This window comes from Dysidea avara, chromosome 5, assembly GCF_963678975.1.
Source record: "Dysidea avara chromosome 5, odDysAvar1.4, whole genome shotgun sequence".
NCBI classification, from domain to species: Eukaryota; Metazoa; Porifera; class Demospongiae; order Dictyoceratida; family Dysideidae; genus Dysidea; species Dysidea avara.
In genome coordinates, this window is record NC_089276.1 from 1,909,460 (window position 1) to 1,924,860 (window position 15,401).

General features: G+C 36.6%; 2 protein-coding genes across 2 annotated transcripts; one reads left to right on the forward strand and one right to left on the reverse strand.

Annotated features, from left to right (window-relative positions):
- Positions 1-2,268: 2,268 nt before the first annotated feature.
- Positions 2,269-6,253, forward strand: LOC136257091 (lysyl oxidase homolog 2-like). Its single transcript, XM_066050214.1, has 6 exons — positions 2,269-3,162; positions 4,150-4,497; positions 4,679-4,868; positions 4,924-5,046; positions 5,153-5,770; positions 6,049-6,253. The coding sequence occupies exons 1-6, from the start codon at positions 2,326-2,328 to the stop codon at positions 6,069-6,071; spliced, it is 2,139 nt and encodes a 712-aa protein (XP_065906286.1). The 5' UTR covers positions 2,269-2,325; the 3' UTR covers positions 6,072-6,253.
- Positions 6,254-10,304: 4,051 nt separating this feature from the next.
- LOC136257092 (lysyl oxidase homolog 2B-like) lies at positions 10,305-13,881 on the reverse strand. The gene is made up of 6 exons (XM_066050215.1): positions 13,038-13,881; positions 12,224-12,571; positions 11,860-12,049; positions 11,682-11,804; positions 10,877-11,485; positions 10,305-10,681 (listed from the first exon to the last, which is right to left on the reverse strand). Coding segments are annotated over exons 1-6 (2,106 nt in total). The 5' UTR covers positions 13,872-13,881; the 3' UTR covers positions 10,305-10,679.
- Positions 13,882-15,401: the final 1,520 nt, after the last annotated feature.

A 15,401-nucleotide genomic window follows, 5' to 3' on the forward strand; every position in this document is an offset into this window, starting at 1 on the left:
AATCAATGAGCACCATGCTGAGAAATACGGTGTGGTATAGAATATACAATCTATGGAGAGATGTACTACATGGACCTATGTACACAACACAACCTGTAATCACTTACTATGATTGATCGTCTTTCTATACAGCTTCTTATAATGTAAAAGAGTTGTGTGATAAGAAGCATGTATGGCTAAAGACATGTACCAAAAGTTTAAATCTAACATGCTGGCATACATCTAGTGAAAGAGATGCAGTACAAACAAAGTGTATAGTCTAGCAGTTTATTGCGATATCAGTTTCTATGTTTGATGATATCTGTGTGTTTATAAATCTTGTAGATGTTAATTACTCAAACAAAAAACAGTTTTAATAGAAGCCAAACATCCTATAGTGACATCACTGACATGAGCTCTGCAAATAATTACCTCTTTATCAGCACCACTTTAGATCTAGTTACACTATATGCATGATATCATATAACCACCTGTGAATATTCTTTTTGATAATTCAGTTAGGGAACTGAGCATGTCAATTCTGGCTTGGTTTCTACACTTACACAAAACTAGGTTTAGTTTAATAGGACCGTATGATACAGAAGGTAATATATACTCAGAAGTTGCATTGTCAAGGATGCATGACACTTGTACTGTAAACACAGACATGTATATGTACACGTGGCAGCTGTGACAAACACAGTCATTGCCACCCAGGTACCTGTGCACTCAGGTACTTGGGTCTGTGCACACATTCTGCTGGGGCAGGACTGGTAAAACTCACAATAGGACTGTCAAAATATCATGGATATAGCTATATAGAGACTGTGGAACCCAAAGTTCCACATATAATATCCAAGCAAGACAATTAGGCATTTGCTTCCCATGCAGTTGATTTCCAATATACAGCTGGGTAGACTGGCTGTTTCTTGTTCAAGGAAACAACAACAGTAACTGGCCATGGACATCACAGAGAATTGAAATTTGTGATCACCAGACCAGTGTTCAACTGGCTATGTTGCCTCACAACACATGATATGCACACACCACATACACACATCACATACTGTCACAGCGTGACATAATGCTGATCTTCCATGAAAACAAGTCTATGCATGACCAGTTAGTTGTCTGGAATACAACAGGAAGTTCAACTATGCTGTATGATGACAGTGTTTCTAAGTAACAGACTGATTCCATTAGCTCACCTGTTAGACTTGTATAACTTGTACTCTAACACATAATAATTTACAATTACTTGATTATGAATAAGATTTGGTCACTGACCACATCCTTAACACAATCAGTCACTTACCTACAGTACATCAACCAGTGGGATAATGTACTATGATGTGAGTTTACCACAAATCTGAGCTATATTCACAGCACCCCATGTGTCAAACTGGATGAGCAATGTACAGGAACTTTATAGCTTCATAATTTTTTGTCTTGTTACCCAACAAGGTGGTTTTGGTGCCAATTTGTGTGGGGCTTCCTAACAGTGCAAATTTGAAATTCATAGCTTATTGCATTGGTGAGATAATTATTGGCAATTACAAAAAGGTTCAAGTGAACACATAACAAGCGAACTGAAGAGTCTCTAGATTAGGCCATCTCTTGGTCTGTTCATCTGGCACTTGCAAATTGGTCTGTGCAGTCAACAAAATTTTAGTGTTTCCATCCCTGACATGCTGCCTTTATGTACGTAGCTACCTCACTTTGTGTTGTCTACCTGTAAGTATGTGAAATTGTTCTGTTAATAGGCGATATGCATACATTTTTCATTATTAATTGATGAAATTCTACGTAGAATTGTGACCACTCATGGGTACTACTACTTCATCATACTCATGATCTAGTTTTGTAGTACAAGTAAAAACAGGATTTATTCAAGCTAAGAAGCTAACACAAGCTGAGTATTAGCACCCTCGTTAACACCTCAATTTAGTTTTTGAAATTCAATGGCTACATATATATTTAACACCTATCTATCTATCAACAGTTTTGTAATCTGAATGCAGGTAATAAATTGGATCAAAGATGACTTAATATACGTAGTTGTAGCTAGTCTAGCCCCCTATGGGCAAAGACTCTGTTTGTTGGTAGCTAAAGATTAGTCGTTGACGTACGTAGGTGCCTAATGGGCGCACAGGGGCGGGCGCTACCAGACTACTAGCTACGTACGTCAGTGAAACCTTGGACGGAAACAAAAAGAGGTCATCAGGAAGTCTCGCAAGACCGGAAGTGGATATGCACAATGCAGTATAAAAGCAGCCACTAGAATACTTAGCCCTCAAGTTTAAAAAAAAATAATAGTTAGTGGCTACACTGGATTATAAAGAGATAATGACGGCGCTGCTTGCAATCGTGTGGATCTCAGCTATGCTGCAGAATTCTTTAGCTGTTCAAGAGGACATCAGGCTGAGCAACGGTGCTTCTGACTACCAGGGTAGAGTGGAGGTGTTAGTTAATCGAAAGTGGGGTACGATATGTGGCGATGGACTAGGGACAAAGGATGCCCATGTCATCTGCAAGACATTAGGCTATCCCAGCGCACTTGTAGCTCATGACAGCAGCTTTTATGGTAGAGGCAGGGGCAAAGTGTGGAAAGTGAATTGCACTGGAGAAGAAGACAGCATCTTTGACTGTGGTGTAACAGAGGACCGTCAGTGTTCACATAGGAAAGATGTCGGAGTAGAGTGTTACAGACCTCAACCTTCTCCACCTGTTAGACTGACCTGTCCATACAATCAGACTTGTAATAACATTGCCAGAAAACGTGGTCCTGATCCAGGAGAATGTACCCCATCTGTACATGTTGAGGGGATTGTTGAAGTTTACTATAATGAGAGATGGTGGCCAGTATCAGCTGATGAATGGGATGATGAAGATGTGAATGTGGTGTGTGGTCAACTGGGGTATCCTGTGAGCTTTGGAACTGTGTCAAGATTAGCTAAGATTTTGCCACGTGGATCATATGTCAGCAGACAGCAAAAGAAGCAGTTTAGGAAATCACATATACAAAAAGTCACATTACAGGGCCTGGGTTGTACTGGTACAGAGAGAGACTTAAGCTTATGCCCTCATTATGGATGGGGTCCATTTGATAATCCTGGTGGTAAAGTAGCTACTGCAAGATGTGGATTCCATCCTCACCCATCATGTGAAGACAAATGTCAACAGGTAAGCTGAGTATAACTTTTCCTGCTATAGCTAGCTTTAGCTTTAGTTTGTTGTGTATAATGAGTTGGTGGTCTGGAATGAACTCACTGGCACACTTGACTGGCATTAGCTAGTAGACCCCAATTTGGTTACAACATCCTAATCTGCTGTAGTCAACACATTGTGTGGGTTGATTGGTTTTCCATGTAGCCTGTTATTGTGACATCATAGGTAACAAAAGATATGCAGTCTGATTCTTTGAAGCATGCAACATCATTTAGTAGTGTTTACTTTGGTTACATTTCAAACAGATCATGTGCTAATTGTTTCAATCCAATATAGTTTTATGAGTTTTCCTTTTATAAAGTGTTAATTTATTGATCAATTACCAACAATAGCTAGCCATCAACATCAATTACAGCAAGTTATAACTGCATAGTATATGATTTTCTGCATACTGAAACATGTTCAACTAGCTAACTGAGTGTGACTGCCAAATGACTGCATGTAATTCCTTCGGACAACCATGAACTTTTCAATGCTTTTTTTGAAAGGTGATTTTTGGACATTGCACATGGCTTCAATTCACCCTAACTGCTAGTAATAAATATTGCCAATACATACATAACTTCAAAACAAAGCTATAGCTAACAATTGATTTTCAGAAAAAATATTATCGATAACCACATTGTGTTTATAGTTCCTATTGCTAAATGTGACTATACAGCTTGATAAAAGGTTTGTACTTTAATAAAATTAACTATACAACTACACAGTGTCTGTTCTGGTAGACAAATATGTAGACAATGACATTTGATATAATTCTTCATGAGCAACAATGTGTACGCTGCTTATGATATCACTTACAGTACTTCATGAAAATGCTAGTTTTTGTTTATATCTTATTAATTTTCACTTTTCAATGACCTCACATGTGTATGGTAACTGTCATTTAAATGATGTTAATTTTGTAGTGTTGTATTAAAATTATTATCTTTCCTTCTATAGCCATCATATCGTCTCAGAGCTGGAGTAATGCCATGGATGGGAAGAGTAGAGGTGTTGTATAACAATCAGTGGGGTACTGTCTGTGATGATGGATTTGATGATAACAGTGCTAATGTACTATGTCGATCACTCGGTTATGGTAATGCTATTACTATTACTAAAAGAGCTGGATATGGTCGTGGAATTGGAAAGATCTGGTTGAGTGATGTAAAGTGTAATGGGACTGAATCACAACTACATGATTGTAAACATCTTCACTGGGGTAGCACTGCTTCATGTAATGGTCATAGTGGAGATGTGGGAGTCGAGTGTAATGTACCAGATATCTATCATGGACAGAAATCACCAGTAAGTGTGCATGAAGATATTCCCTGCAGCAGTATTAGAATTTCAAAATTCATATACATAAGTATAGTTACAGTCCCATAGTGTATTAGGTATATATATCTTCCGGTGTCTTCCATAAGTACAAAGTTATAATGCACAAATTTATGACATCATAGTTAATAATGTGTTTTACATTATGCAGGTTCAGTTTGTGTCTACCGTGAGCAATATCAATGATAACTATGTTGAAGTAGCTGTTGCCAGTAACCATGGTTATGGTCTGGTGTGTTATGATGACATAGACATAATGATGAGTAGTGTATTGTGTCGTTCACTACCTGATCCTAAATTTTTAGTAACTTACCAATCCAGCAAGCTAGCTAGTTATACAGGTTAGTTATGACTCATTGTATAGTGTAATTGATTAAATAAAATGTTAATTTACAGGACAGAGATATAGAGGGAAGTTTGTTTGTAAGGGAAATGAGCTAAATGTTCGTGAATGTGATATGCAGTTTGTACCTGTATCACAATGTGATAATGGAGACCTACTGATTAGATGTGATAAAAGTATGTTGTGTGTATCGATGGTGTGTGTGTGTGTGTGCGTGCGTGCGTGTGTGTGTGGTGTGCATCCATAATATTACCTCAAATTATTCTGTGTGCTTTTTTACAGAACTTCCAGATCTTGTCCCTATTCTTTCCAATTTTGAAGATTCTCTGAGACATCATCCTAGACATGATTTTGAACCGATGAAATATCTTCAGTGTGCTTTGGAGGAGAACTGTCTTGCTAGTGATGCTGTTGGCTTGCCAGGGAGTGCAGTCAGAGCATTGTTGAGGTTTGACTCACTCACAATGAATTATGGTTTGAGTGACTTTGCCCCAGTTCTTGACCGCAGCCAGTGGATTTGGCACTCTTGTCATTTTCATTATCATTCCTTTGAAGTGTTTGCAGAGTATGACTTGTTAAACCTTAATGGTACGAAGGTAGCAGAAGGACACAAAGCCAGTTTCTGTCTTGAAGATAGCCGGTGTGATGTTAGAGGTGCTCGACGCTATCGCTGTGGAGGTGCTAAACAAGGCATATCTAAGAACTGCGGCGATCTTTATGGTCGATATTTGGACTGTCAATGGATAGACATCACAGGTATACCAGAGGGTGTCTACTCTATACAAATTAAAGTTAATCCAACTCAACTAGTACCTGAGAGTGATTATAGCAATAATGTCATCCAATGTATTGTATCTATGAGCAAGGAACGTCTTCAGGTTATACAATGTTCCCAATCTGGTGAGTTGTGGTTAAAACATTTACAGTTTGTTCACCTACTGTATACACTAAGGAAATATCATATCCAAACTAGTTTCTGCTCAATGTATATTCACTAGGTGTAAGCATATGGGCAAATATGAACACAGAAATTCTGTTAGCCATGCAGAGAAATTACTCTAATAGAACATACACATTTTATAAGTGATTGCATATTATATGCATGCACTGTACATGTAACAATTTAGTAGCATTACGTGTATATATACTTATAATGTCTGTGTTTGTTTTTTAAACAGGTCATGAAACAGAAGTATGCTAGCATCTTGAATTATATTGACATTAATATTATTTTTGTATAGCTATATAATTTTATAATAGTATAGCAGATCAGATTGTATTTAAGCATGTATGCATATCACTTACTAAACATATGATGTATATTATCTGCTGTCTGTATATTGACAATAATGTAATTTAATGAAAGTATGAATATATCTGTAAGTGCTATGGGAAATATAGTACATCGCTGTGTAGCTTGTACATGGTGCAAAATTACAGCTAAAATAAATGTTGCATATGCTGTTGTACTATCAGTAATAGACCATTAACTGTGGTAGACATTTATATGTTATGGCATACAAATATTTACAGAGGAGCAGTATGGCACAGCATTATTTCAAATATGCTTCCCACTTGTTGTTGTGGCTCAAATGTTGCTGGAGGATTAAGTTACCACTGGACTTTCCTGACTTTTCGGGGGCATACTGAGGAATACAATGTTAAACTGAAAAGTAGTTAGTACATATATATGCCTGGATCTACGAAGGAGGGTTTATAGCCTTTCCAAATTTCCACATTTGACAAGTCATAACTCATGATGCATTTAACCCATTGTCTTAAACATACCTCCAGGAATAGTGCTATGTTAGGAATGTAAAGTGACCAAATTTCAGGCTGGTACCATGCACACAAATCAAGTTATGAATTGCCAAGTACATGCAATTGGAAAAGTTATAAGACTTCTTTTCGCAGATCTGGTCACATATTATCCACACAAAAACAGCCAAGCTGTGAAAAAATGGTGCAGCCTGAAAAGGCTTGGGTGAAAAAAGTTGTGAAATCAAAGGTTGGCCCCCAAGAAATGGCTGCAATGATGTTAATGGTAATAATATTTAACAATGCACACAGCCATTATTAAACTTTTTTAGTATTAACATCATTGCAGCCATTTCTTGGCTGCCACCTTTGATTTCACAATTTCTTTCCCTCAAGCTTTTTCAGGCTGCACTATTTTTCACAGCTTGGCTGTTTTTGTGTGGAATTCACTTCTTTTTGTACTTTATAAGGCCCCAAAACCAGCGTATGGCTGACTTCGGGGTTTATTTTACTCACATTTCTTCTTTTCTATACAAAACAATGATGATTGTAGGGGCGGATCCAGGAGCTGGCAAGGGGAGGGGCGCAAACAGGCTAAGTTGTAGGTGGTTGGGGAGAGCAGATTTTTATGTTTTAAGCAACAATGATCACTCCCTAGTAGGTTGATTTTTGCACGAAGGTGCCGAGTGACAGTTTGATTGCTCTTTAATCTCTTTTAATTTTGGATTCAGGTGAGTTTGCAATAAATGGTAGTAAAATGTAGTTTTCATGAGTTATATAAACCAATTTTGGTCTGATAAGGTATATAGAATTTCCATCAAAGAAGTATGCCTCTTCCACAGAGGGGGACATTTGCCCCAAATGTCCCATTCTGGATTTGCCATTGGATTATTGATGACAAACTTATAAATGTATTTCATTGCATGATTTACTTCAGTATTTGATAATAATTATTGTAATACTCTAATAGAATGTACATTTTTGATGACTTTCAATAGAACATACAATGATACATAGAATGTTCCAGTACTTCTAATGGTAGCAAACATTTCTTTATAGCTAAGCATGCAGATTTAAACTAGAATTTCATTTATAAAACAGAAATTATGCGAAGTGATCAGTCGAGATAGCTGTGGTACAATAGTTAAGGATGCAGGTGTTGGGTATGGAGGTTCCTGGTTCGAATTCTGGCATATAAGTTTTTTTTGACATTTTTTGTGCACTTTTTTTGCCACGCAATGACTGCTACACTGTATGATAGAGTCTCAATCCTGTGGTTTTACACTTGTTTGGTTTTTGCTTGTAATTCTACTGCTATTCAAACTATCAAAAGGCAGTGCTACCAATTTTCAAGTTATTCCTATTCTCGGTTTACCCTGTAGTCTTGACAGAAGAAATGTGAATCAATGCTCATAACTCCTTGAATAATAACAGATTCGCAGCAAACTTGGTACGTGAATTCACCTTTATACGCTCTTCATTTGTGCCAAAGATCAAGGTAATCAAGTTACACGTTTGCGTTTTATGGCAATTTTCGTAAAATGTGTGATAAGAAATTGAAGCCCCATATAGCATAAGAAGAGAAAAATGAAGAAATCAATGCAAAAAGTTGAACTGTTATTTTATTTTAATTTTAAATGCTTTTTAATGCAGGTTACGCCTGCATTAATGGCCTGTGGGCAACATGTACCCGCAGCCAGAGAGAATATACGTACACACAAATTATTACAATACTTATTAGCTACAACTACATACTACTTACACTATTACAGCTATAGCTACTAATAATTACAGTTGATTGAAGTTGGTTGGGATTGGTTCCCTATAGAGCAATGATAACAAGGACATAGAAAATGGTATGTACAGGCTCTCTCGGAATTAAAATTGTCAGTAAAATGAGTCCAGAAGTAGTTAGTTATGTGATGCTTGATTGTGTTAGTAGATAATGATAGGTCTAAGACTGGTAAACAGTTATAAAGTCTCGCAATTCTGTTGAAGTAAAAATGGTGTTGAGTTGCTGTTGCTGTCCTTTGGTGAATTAACTTTTGGTGGGTTCCAGACCTCATAGTACTGCTAGCAAAAGTGATGTGATGATTGATATTAAAGTTATCTGTTGGTGATTTTATTAAAAGTTTTATAAAGAACAATTAGGTCATGAAGTTCGTAGATATACATAAGTGGCAGTAGATTCAATTTTTGCAGCCCAGAGTTGTATGATGAATTATAGTCATTTAAGATGTATTTAGTAGTTCTATGTTGTATGTGTTCTAACATGGTGATATCTTTTATTAATTGTGGTCTCCATAGTTGTGAACAGTACAGAAGTTGAGATCAAACTAGTGCAATGTATAGTTGTTTCTTAGCATTGATACAGATAGTTTTAAAGGTTCATCTGATGAGTCCTAGTGTTTGATAAGCTTTTGTGGAGATAATGTGCTGACCAATTAAAATTGGATGAGAAAGTTACACCAACTGTTGCAAATTTGATCAAATTTGTTGTGTGGCCTACTCTACCTGGTGGGAAGCTATAATGCAAAAATGGTATGCTTTGGTTGCGCACAAAATGGCAAGGTTGTTGAAGATGTAGTCTAATGCTAATTCCACTAAACATAGCAATGTTAGGCATTCACTTTCTAATATCTGATAATAAAAACTTGTAAGCCAGTAAAGGTATTGTTGCTCATGGAATATGTACCACTTTGAAGTAGTGTAATAAAGTAGTCATGACTTGATTGCTCTATTAAAGTTAACTGTTTTATTACAGCATATAACGACGATCATTGTCTGTCACATGCCGTGACATGCGCAAGAAAGGTATTATTCTATTTACTAAGCAACCATGGGGCAACATGGAGCCAAAGGAGCATACAACCTATTCTGGTGCTCTATGAGCACACCCATTTGTATTTTAGAACTTTTATAAATTCAGTATATAGCTACTTACAGTTATATAATATAACTGTTATGGTTAACTGCATTATAGTCACTATCTCACTAGGGACCCACATATAAGGCTACAGTAAGCCTGTCAAAACATGTTACTAAAAGTCTGCTGAAGCACTGAACAATAAAAGTGAGGGACCATAGCCCCATTCTCATACAGGAACATACATGTATCTAGGATTTTCCAATGTGGTTCGGTAGTGAGTTATTACAGTCTGAACCGCTGACAGTTTTGAACAGTAGAATGCTTCAAATTTTAGTGGCTTCTATGGATAATGCAGCAGAAATGTTTCCTTGGTTCTCTTTATAAGTTCTTATTGTCAATTATGGCTTTATGGCTGGTCAGGTGTTGTAGTGATCTCTAAATTCTCCAATAAACACTAGATTTAGCTCCATACTAAATGTTTCATCATTATAATTATTACTCTTTAATGCCATTTTAAAATTGTTTCCCATTACGAATATTCTACTAGAGTAGTTTTTACTGCTCTATATTAGAATCACATCTGACTGCTCTTTTTTGTAGCACCCTTATTCTCCCTTAATCTACTTTTTACATTTTAGGAATGAAAATCCATTCACTTCTGCCTTTTAGGAAGCTATACACTACTTCATCACACACTGTATACGACTACATGTACACTCTCTACATTGCTACAGTGTTTTTCTGATACATTCTCCCTAGAACTTCCTTAACAGGTACAAGGTTAGTGAGACCTTTACATGTGAAACTCTACTGGGTAACAAGATTCATCGGTCTTCATCTATAGTTATTACATGTTCAGCACAACACAATTTTTAAGAGTATCTGTATAACAGTTTTAATGTACTGTACACTGCATGTAGTTTTATTATTTAATATACTATGCTGCAATATTCAATTATAGTAAAATTATACACATGATTATAGTAAAATTATACACATGATTACAGTAAAATTATACACATGATTATAGTAAAATTATACACATGATTATAGTAAAATTATACACATGTACACTAGTGAGATGGTAGCTAGTGGATTAATGTGTGCTTAATAATATTTACAGTTATTGCAATTAACCAAAAACTCTGCATCAGTAGGAAAGTAGTTCACAACTTTGTCATGTCCTGTACAGAAGAATACATAATAAAAATTACTACATTTCGTATGTTTAAATGCACTACATTGTGGGTGGAATGAAATGAAACAAAGTAATGCCTATATATACTTCTAATCTGATGCAATTTAGGTAATGTTGTGCAACTATATAGCCATGCATTAAATCATGTTATACTTTCATGCTTGCATCATTCATAACTCACAATATTGGGAACATTGTATAACCTGAAGGCGTTTCTTGCCCATAGATACAGTACAATGGATGACATTATTGCTATAATCACTCTCAGGTACTAGTTGAGTTGGATTAACTTTGATTTGTATAGAGTAGATACCCTCTGGTACACCTGTGATGTCTATCCATTGACAGTCCAGATATCGAGAATATGTGTCACCGCAGTTCTTAGATATTCCTTGTTTTCTACCACAATTATACCAAGAATGTCCACCAGCATCACAGTCTGTGTCAGCAAGACAGAAACTGGCTTTGTGGCCTTCTGCTACCTTAGTGCCATTAAGATTCAACAAGTCATACTCTGCAAACACTTCAAAAGAATGATGATGATCATGGCAAGAATGCCAAATCCATTCACGCCGATTAAGGATTGGGGTAAAGTCACTCAAACCATAGTTCATTGTGAGTAAATCAAATCGCAACAATGTTCTGACTGAGTCATCTGGCAGTCCAACAGCATCACTAGCAAGGCAATTCTCCTCTAAGGCACACTGAAGTCTTTTCATTGGTGTAAAATCATATCTTGAGCGAAGAGATTTTTTAAACGTTGAGAGAATAGGAACAAGATCCGGTAATTCTGCATGAATAGATGATAAATAGCAACAATTAAAATGTCTATTTACATACTATTTACACATTTTTAGAGCATTTATTGTCACGTTGACTACATGCTATGACACTACAACTATATGAAAGCAATACACACATGTGTGTGTTTGTGTTTGTGTGTGTGTATGTGCACGTGCGTGCGGTCTCTACCATGGGTTACACACTTTTATCACATCTAATCAGTAGGTCTCCATTATCACATTGTGATACAGGTACAAACTGCATATCACATTCACGAACATTTAGCTCATTTCCCTTACAAACGAACTTCCCTCTATATCTTTGTCCTGTAAAACAACATTCTATTCAATCAATTACACTATACAATGAGTCATTACTAACCTGTATAACTAGCTACCTTGCTGGATTGGTAAGTTACTAAAAATTTAGGATCAGGTAGTGAACGACACAATACACTACTCATCATCGTATCTACATCATCATAACACACCAGACCATAACCATGGTTACTGGAAACAGCTACTTCAACATGGTTATCATTGATGTTGTTGACGGTAGACACAAACTGAACCTGCATAATGTAAAACAGATTATTAACTATGATGTTATAAACTTGTGTGTTATAACTTTGTACTTATGGAAGATATACCAAATACAACACTATGGCACTGTAACTATTTAATGAGTACTACATGTCTTATGAAATTCTAATACTGCTGCAGGGAATATCTTCATACACACTTACTGGTGATTTCTGTCCATGATAGATATCTGGTACATTACACTCGACTCCCACATCTCCACTATGACCATTACATGAAGCAGTGCTACCCCAGGGAAGATGTTTACAATCATGTAGTTGTGATTCAGTCCCATCACACTTTACATCACTCAACCAGATCTTTCTAATTCCCCGGCCATATCCAGCTCTTTTAGTAATAGTAACAACATTACCATAACCAAGTGATCGACACAGAACATTAGCACTGCTATCATCAAATCCATCATCACAGACAGTACCCCACTGATTGTTATACAACACCTCTACTCTTCCCATCCATGGCATTACTCCAGATTTGAGGCGGTATAATGGCTGTATACAACACCAAGGAAAGATAAAATGATATCCTTCACATTAGCAAAAACAATGCTTGACTGGACAAATAGTAGACCAACAAAACTTTTCATTAATTTATTGCTGTTGTACGTACCCATGTACACTATATAGTGTGTACTTGACTCGTGTATGCTTACATAGTATTCCATATGATGTTGTAGAGAGTTATAATGTAAAGTTAGGATTTGGTAAACTTAGGAGTAATGAATAGCTACTAACAACATTTGATCCTATACAAACTTCAGTGCTTAGTTTAAAACTCTGGTGGCAAATAGTAAAGTACATTCCAACGTTGTTTTACTGTGTGGCCAGCCTTGTTCAAATAATTACATTAAAGGAAACTGGTTGCAAGCTACGTAACTGTATATGGCCATTATAGCTACACGTGTGCGTGTACACACACAAGCACACTTATATCGAAACAATACAGCTAAATGCTCACTTGATAATTTGCACCATCACAGGATGGGTGAGGATGGAATCCACATCTTGCAGTAGCTACTTTACCACCAGGATTATCAAATGGACCCCATCCATGATGAGGGCATAAGCTTAAATCTCTCTCTGTACCAGTACAACCCAGGCCCTGTAATGTGACTTTTTGCAGGTGTGTCCTTTTGAATTGATTCTTCTGCTGTCTACTGACACGGATTTTCCGTGGTAAAAGGTCTGTCAATTTTGACACAGTTCCAAAGCTCACAGGATACCCCAGTTGACCACACACCACATTCACATCTTCATCATCCCATTCATCAACTGATACTGGCCACCATCTCTCATTATAGTAAATTTCAACAATCCCCTCAACATGTACAGATGGGGTACATTCTCCTGGATCAGGACCACGTTTTCTGGCAATGTTATTACAAGTCTTATTGTATGGACAGGTCAGTCTAACAGGTGGAGAATGTTGACATATCACTCCAACATTTTGTTGTTGGTCACTGCATTGATCTGGTTTTACAATGTCACAGTCAAAAATGCTGTCTTCTTCTCCAGTGCAGTTCAGTTTCCAAACTCTGCCTCTACTTTGACCATAGTAGATACTCTTATGGGTGATAATGGCACCAGAATAGCCTAGTGTCTTGCAGATGACATGGGCATCCTTTATCTCAAAATCATCGCCACAAATCTTACCCCACTTGCGATTAACTAACACTTCCACCACGCCCTGATAATCAGAACCACTGTTCACCAGCCTGATGTCCTCTGGGATAGCAGCAATGGAATCCTGCAGGGTTGCTAATAACCAAACAAATACTAACAGTACCATCATAGCACCACTGTGTTATAGTAATGACTGACCTGTCACACTGTTGTTGTCAATTTATACTGTACTGAAATCTTTTAAAAGGTTTCACTGTTTGCTCAACAGTACATACTATGTCATCAGCAACTTCCTAATTCTACTGAATCATTTCTTGTGTAAACAGTAGATAATTAATACTCCTACACATGGTGTGCTCACTTCATAACATTGATGTAAGAAGGTAAGTACCTATAATAACAACCATATGTAGCTGACACCAGAAACTTTGTATCTAAGTAACCTGTAAAGTGTACATGTGTGAGCACCATACTGCCTGTTCACTTAGAGAAAGGGGGCTACGCACAATGTGGAACTTGTCACAAATGGTTCAGGAGTTAAGGAGGCCTAACAGACCACACATGTTGAACATGATGTTTCTCTACCTGCTGTTTTTGGCTTGTTTAACTGTTTAACAGCGGAAACGGAGCATGCAACTGCAAGCACTACAACAAGATCATTACATAATATTATTCTATGCATTTCATATAATCATTTAGCTACATGGGATCATTCAAGACACTGTAATGGCTTTACAGCAGCTGTCAGTTTCATGGCAACTAATGTTCCAATTACCTGGTAATTATTATTTCACAGTAGCTATATTATCATAGTTAAGAAAATGCATAAAGTTAATGATACTTAGTAAATAATGCTATATCTCTTAGTGACATTTACACTGAATGTGATGATCAAAGTGTATGACATCATGTGATGGGTCATAACATGCCTTATAGTCTAATCATCATTAATTTTGCTTACTTCAAAGCCAGACACCTCATCATACATGCTGAAATGAGACTACATGTATATATAGCTGATACAAAGAAGCAAAGTAATCCTGTAAACCAAAATAATTATGGGGCTATAAAACCAGAACTCTGCACTGTTAGTTTTATGTATAGCATCTATATAAAACAATTTTATGATATTGGTATGATGGTCTGTACCTAAAGTATAATTCTTTCAAAACTTCTTCAGTAGTCGAGGAGTCCACAACTCTTTTGTACAGCTTCTTTGAAATCTTGTTGAAATATCAAATCTTAGCTGATTTTAAAATCTGAAATCATGAAAAATTGTTATAAAATTCCATGTATTTTATGTATATTTAGCATTATGTGTGTTATGCCTTACATTGGTATGGAACTTTCATATGGCTTCTATAGGTTTCTAAATGTGAAATCTTAGGTTTCCACATATTTCCGGATACTAAGCGTCTTGTGGTCTAATTTTTCGAGATGCCACAATTTTTTTTGCTCTGAAATCAAATCTTGTCATAAAATCTTTGAAATGTTGGGAAAAGTTAAAGATGTGAAATCTCGTACAGGGTTTTCACAAGTTGCGGACCCCTCATTAGTAGTGGTGTAACCTCAAAAGTATGTAGCACACTGTACTAACAAAATAATTCTGAGGTACTTAATCCATATTTAAAGCTCATGAACTAGCTGTGTTTTTTTGCACAGTGGTAGCACAAAACTATGTTTTTGTGCATATGTGTTC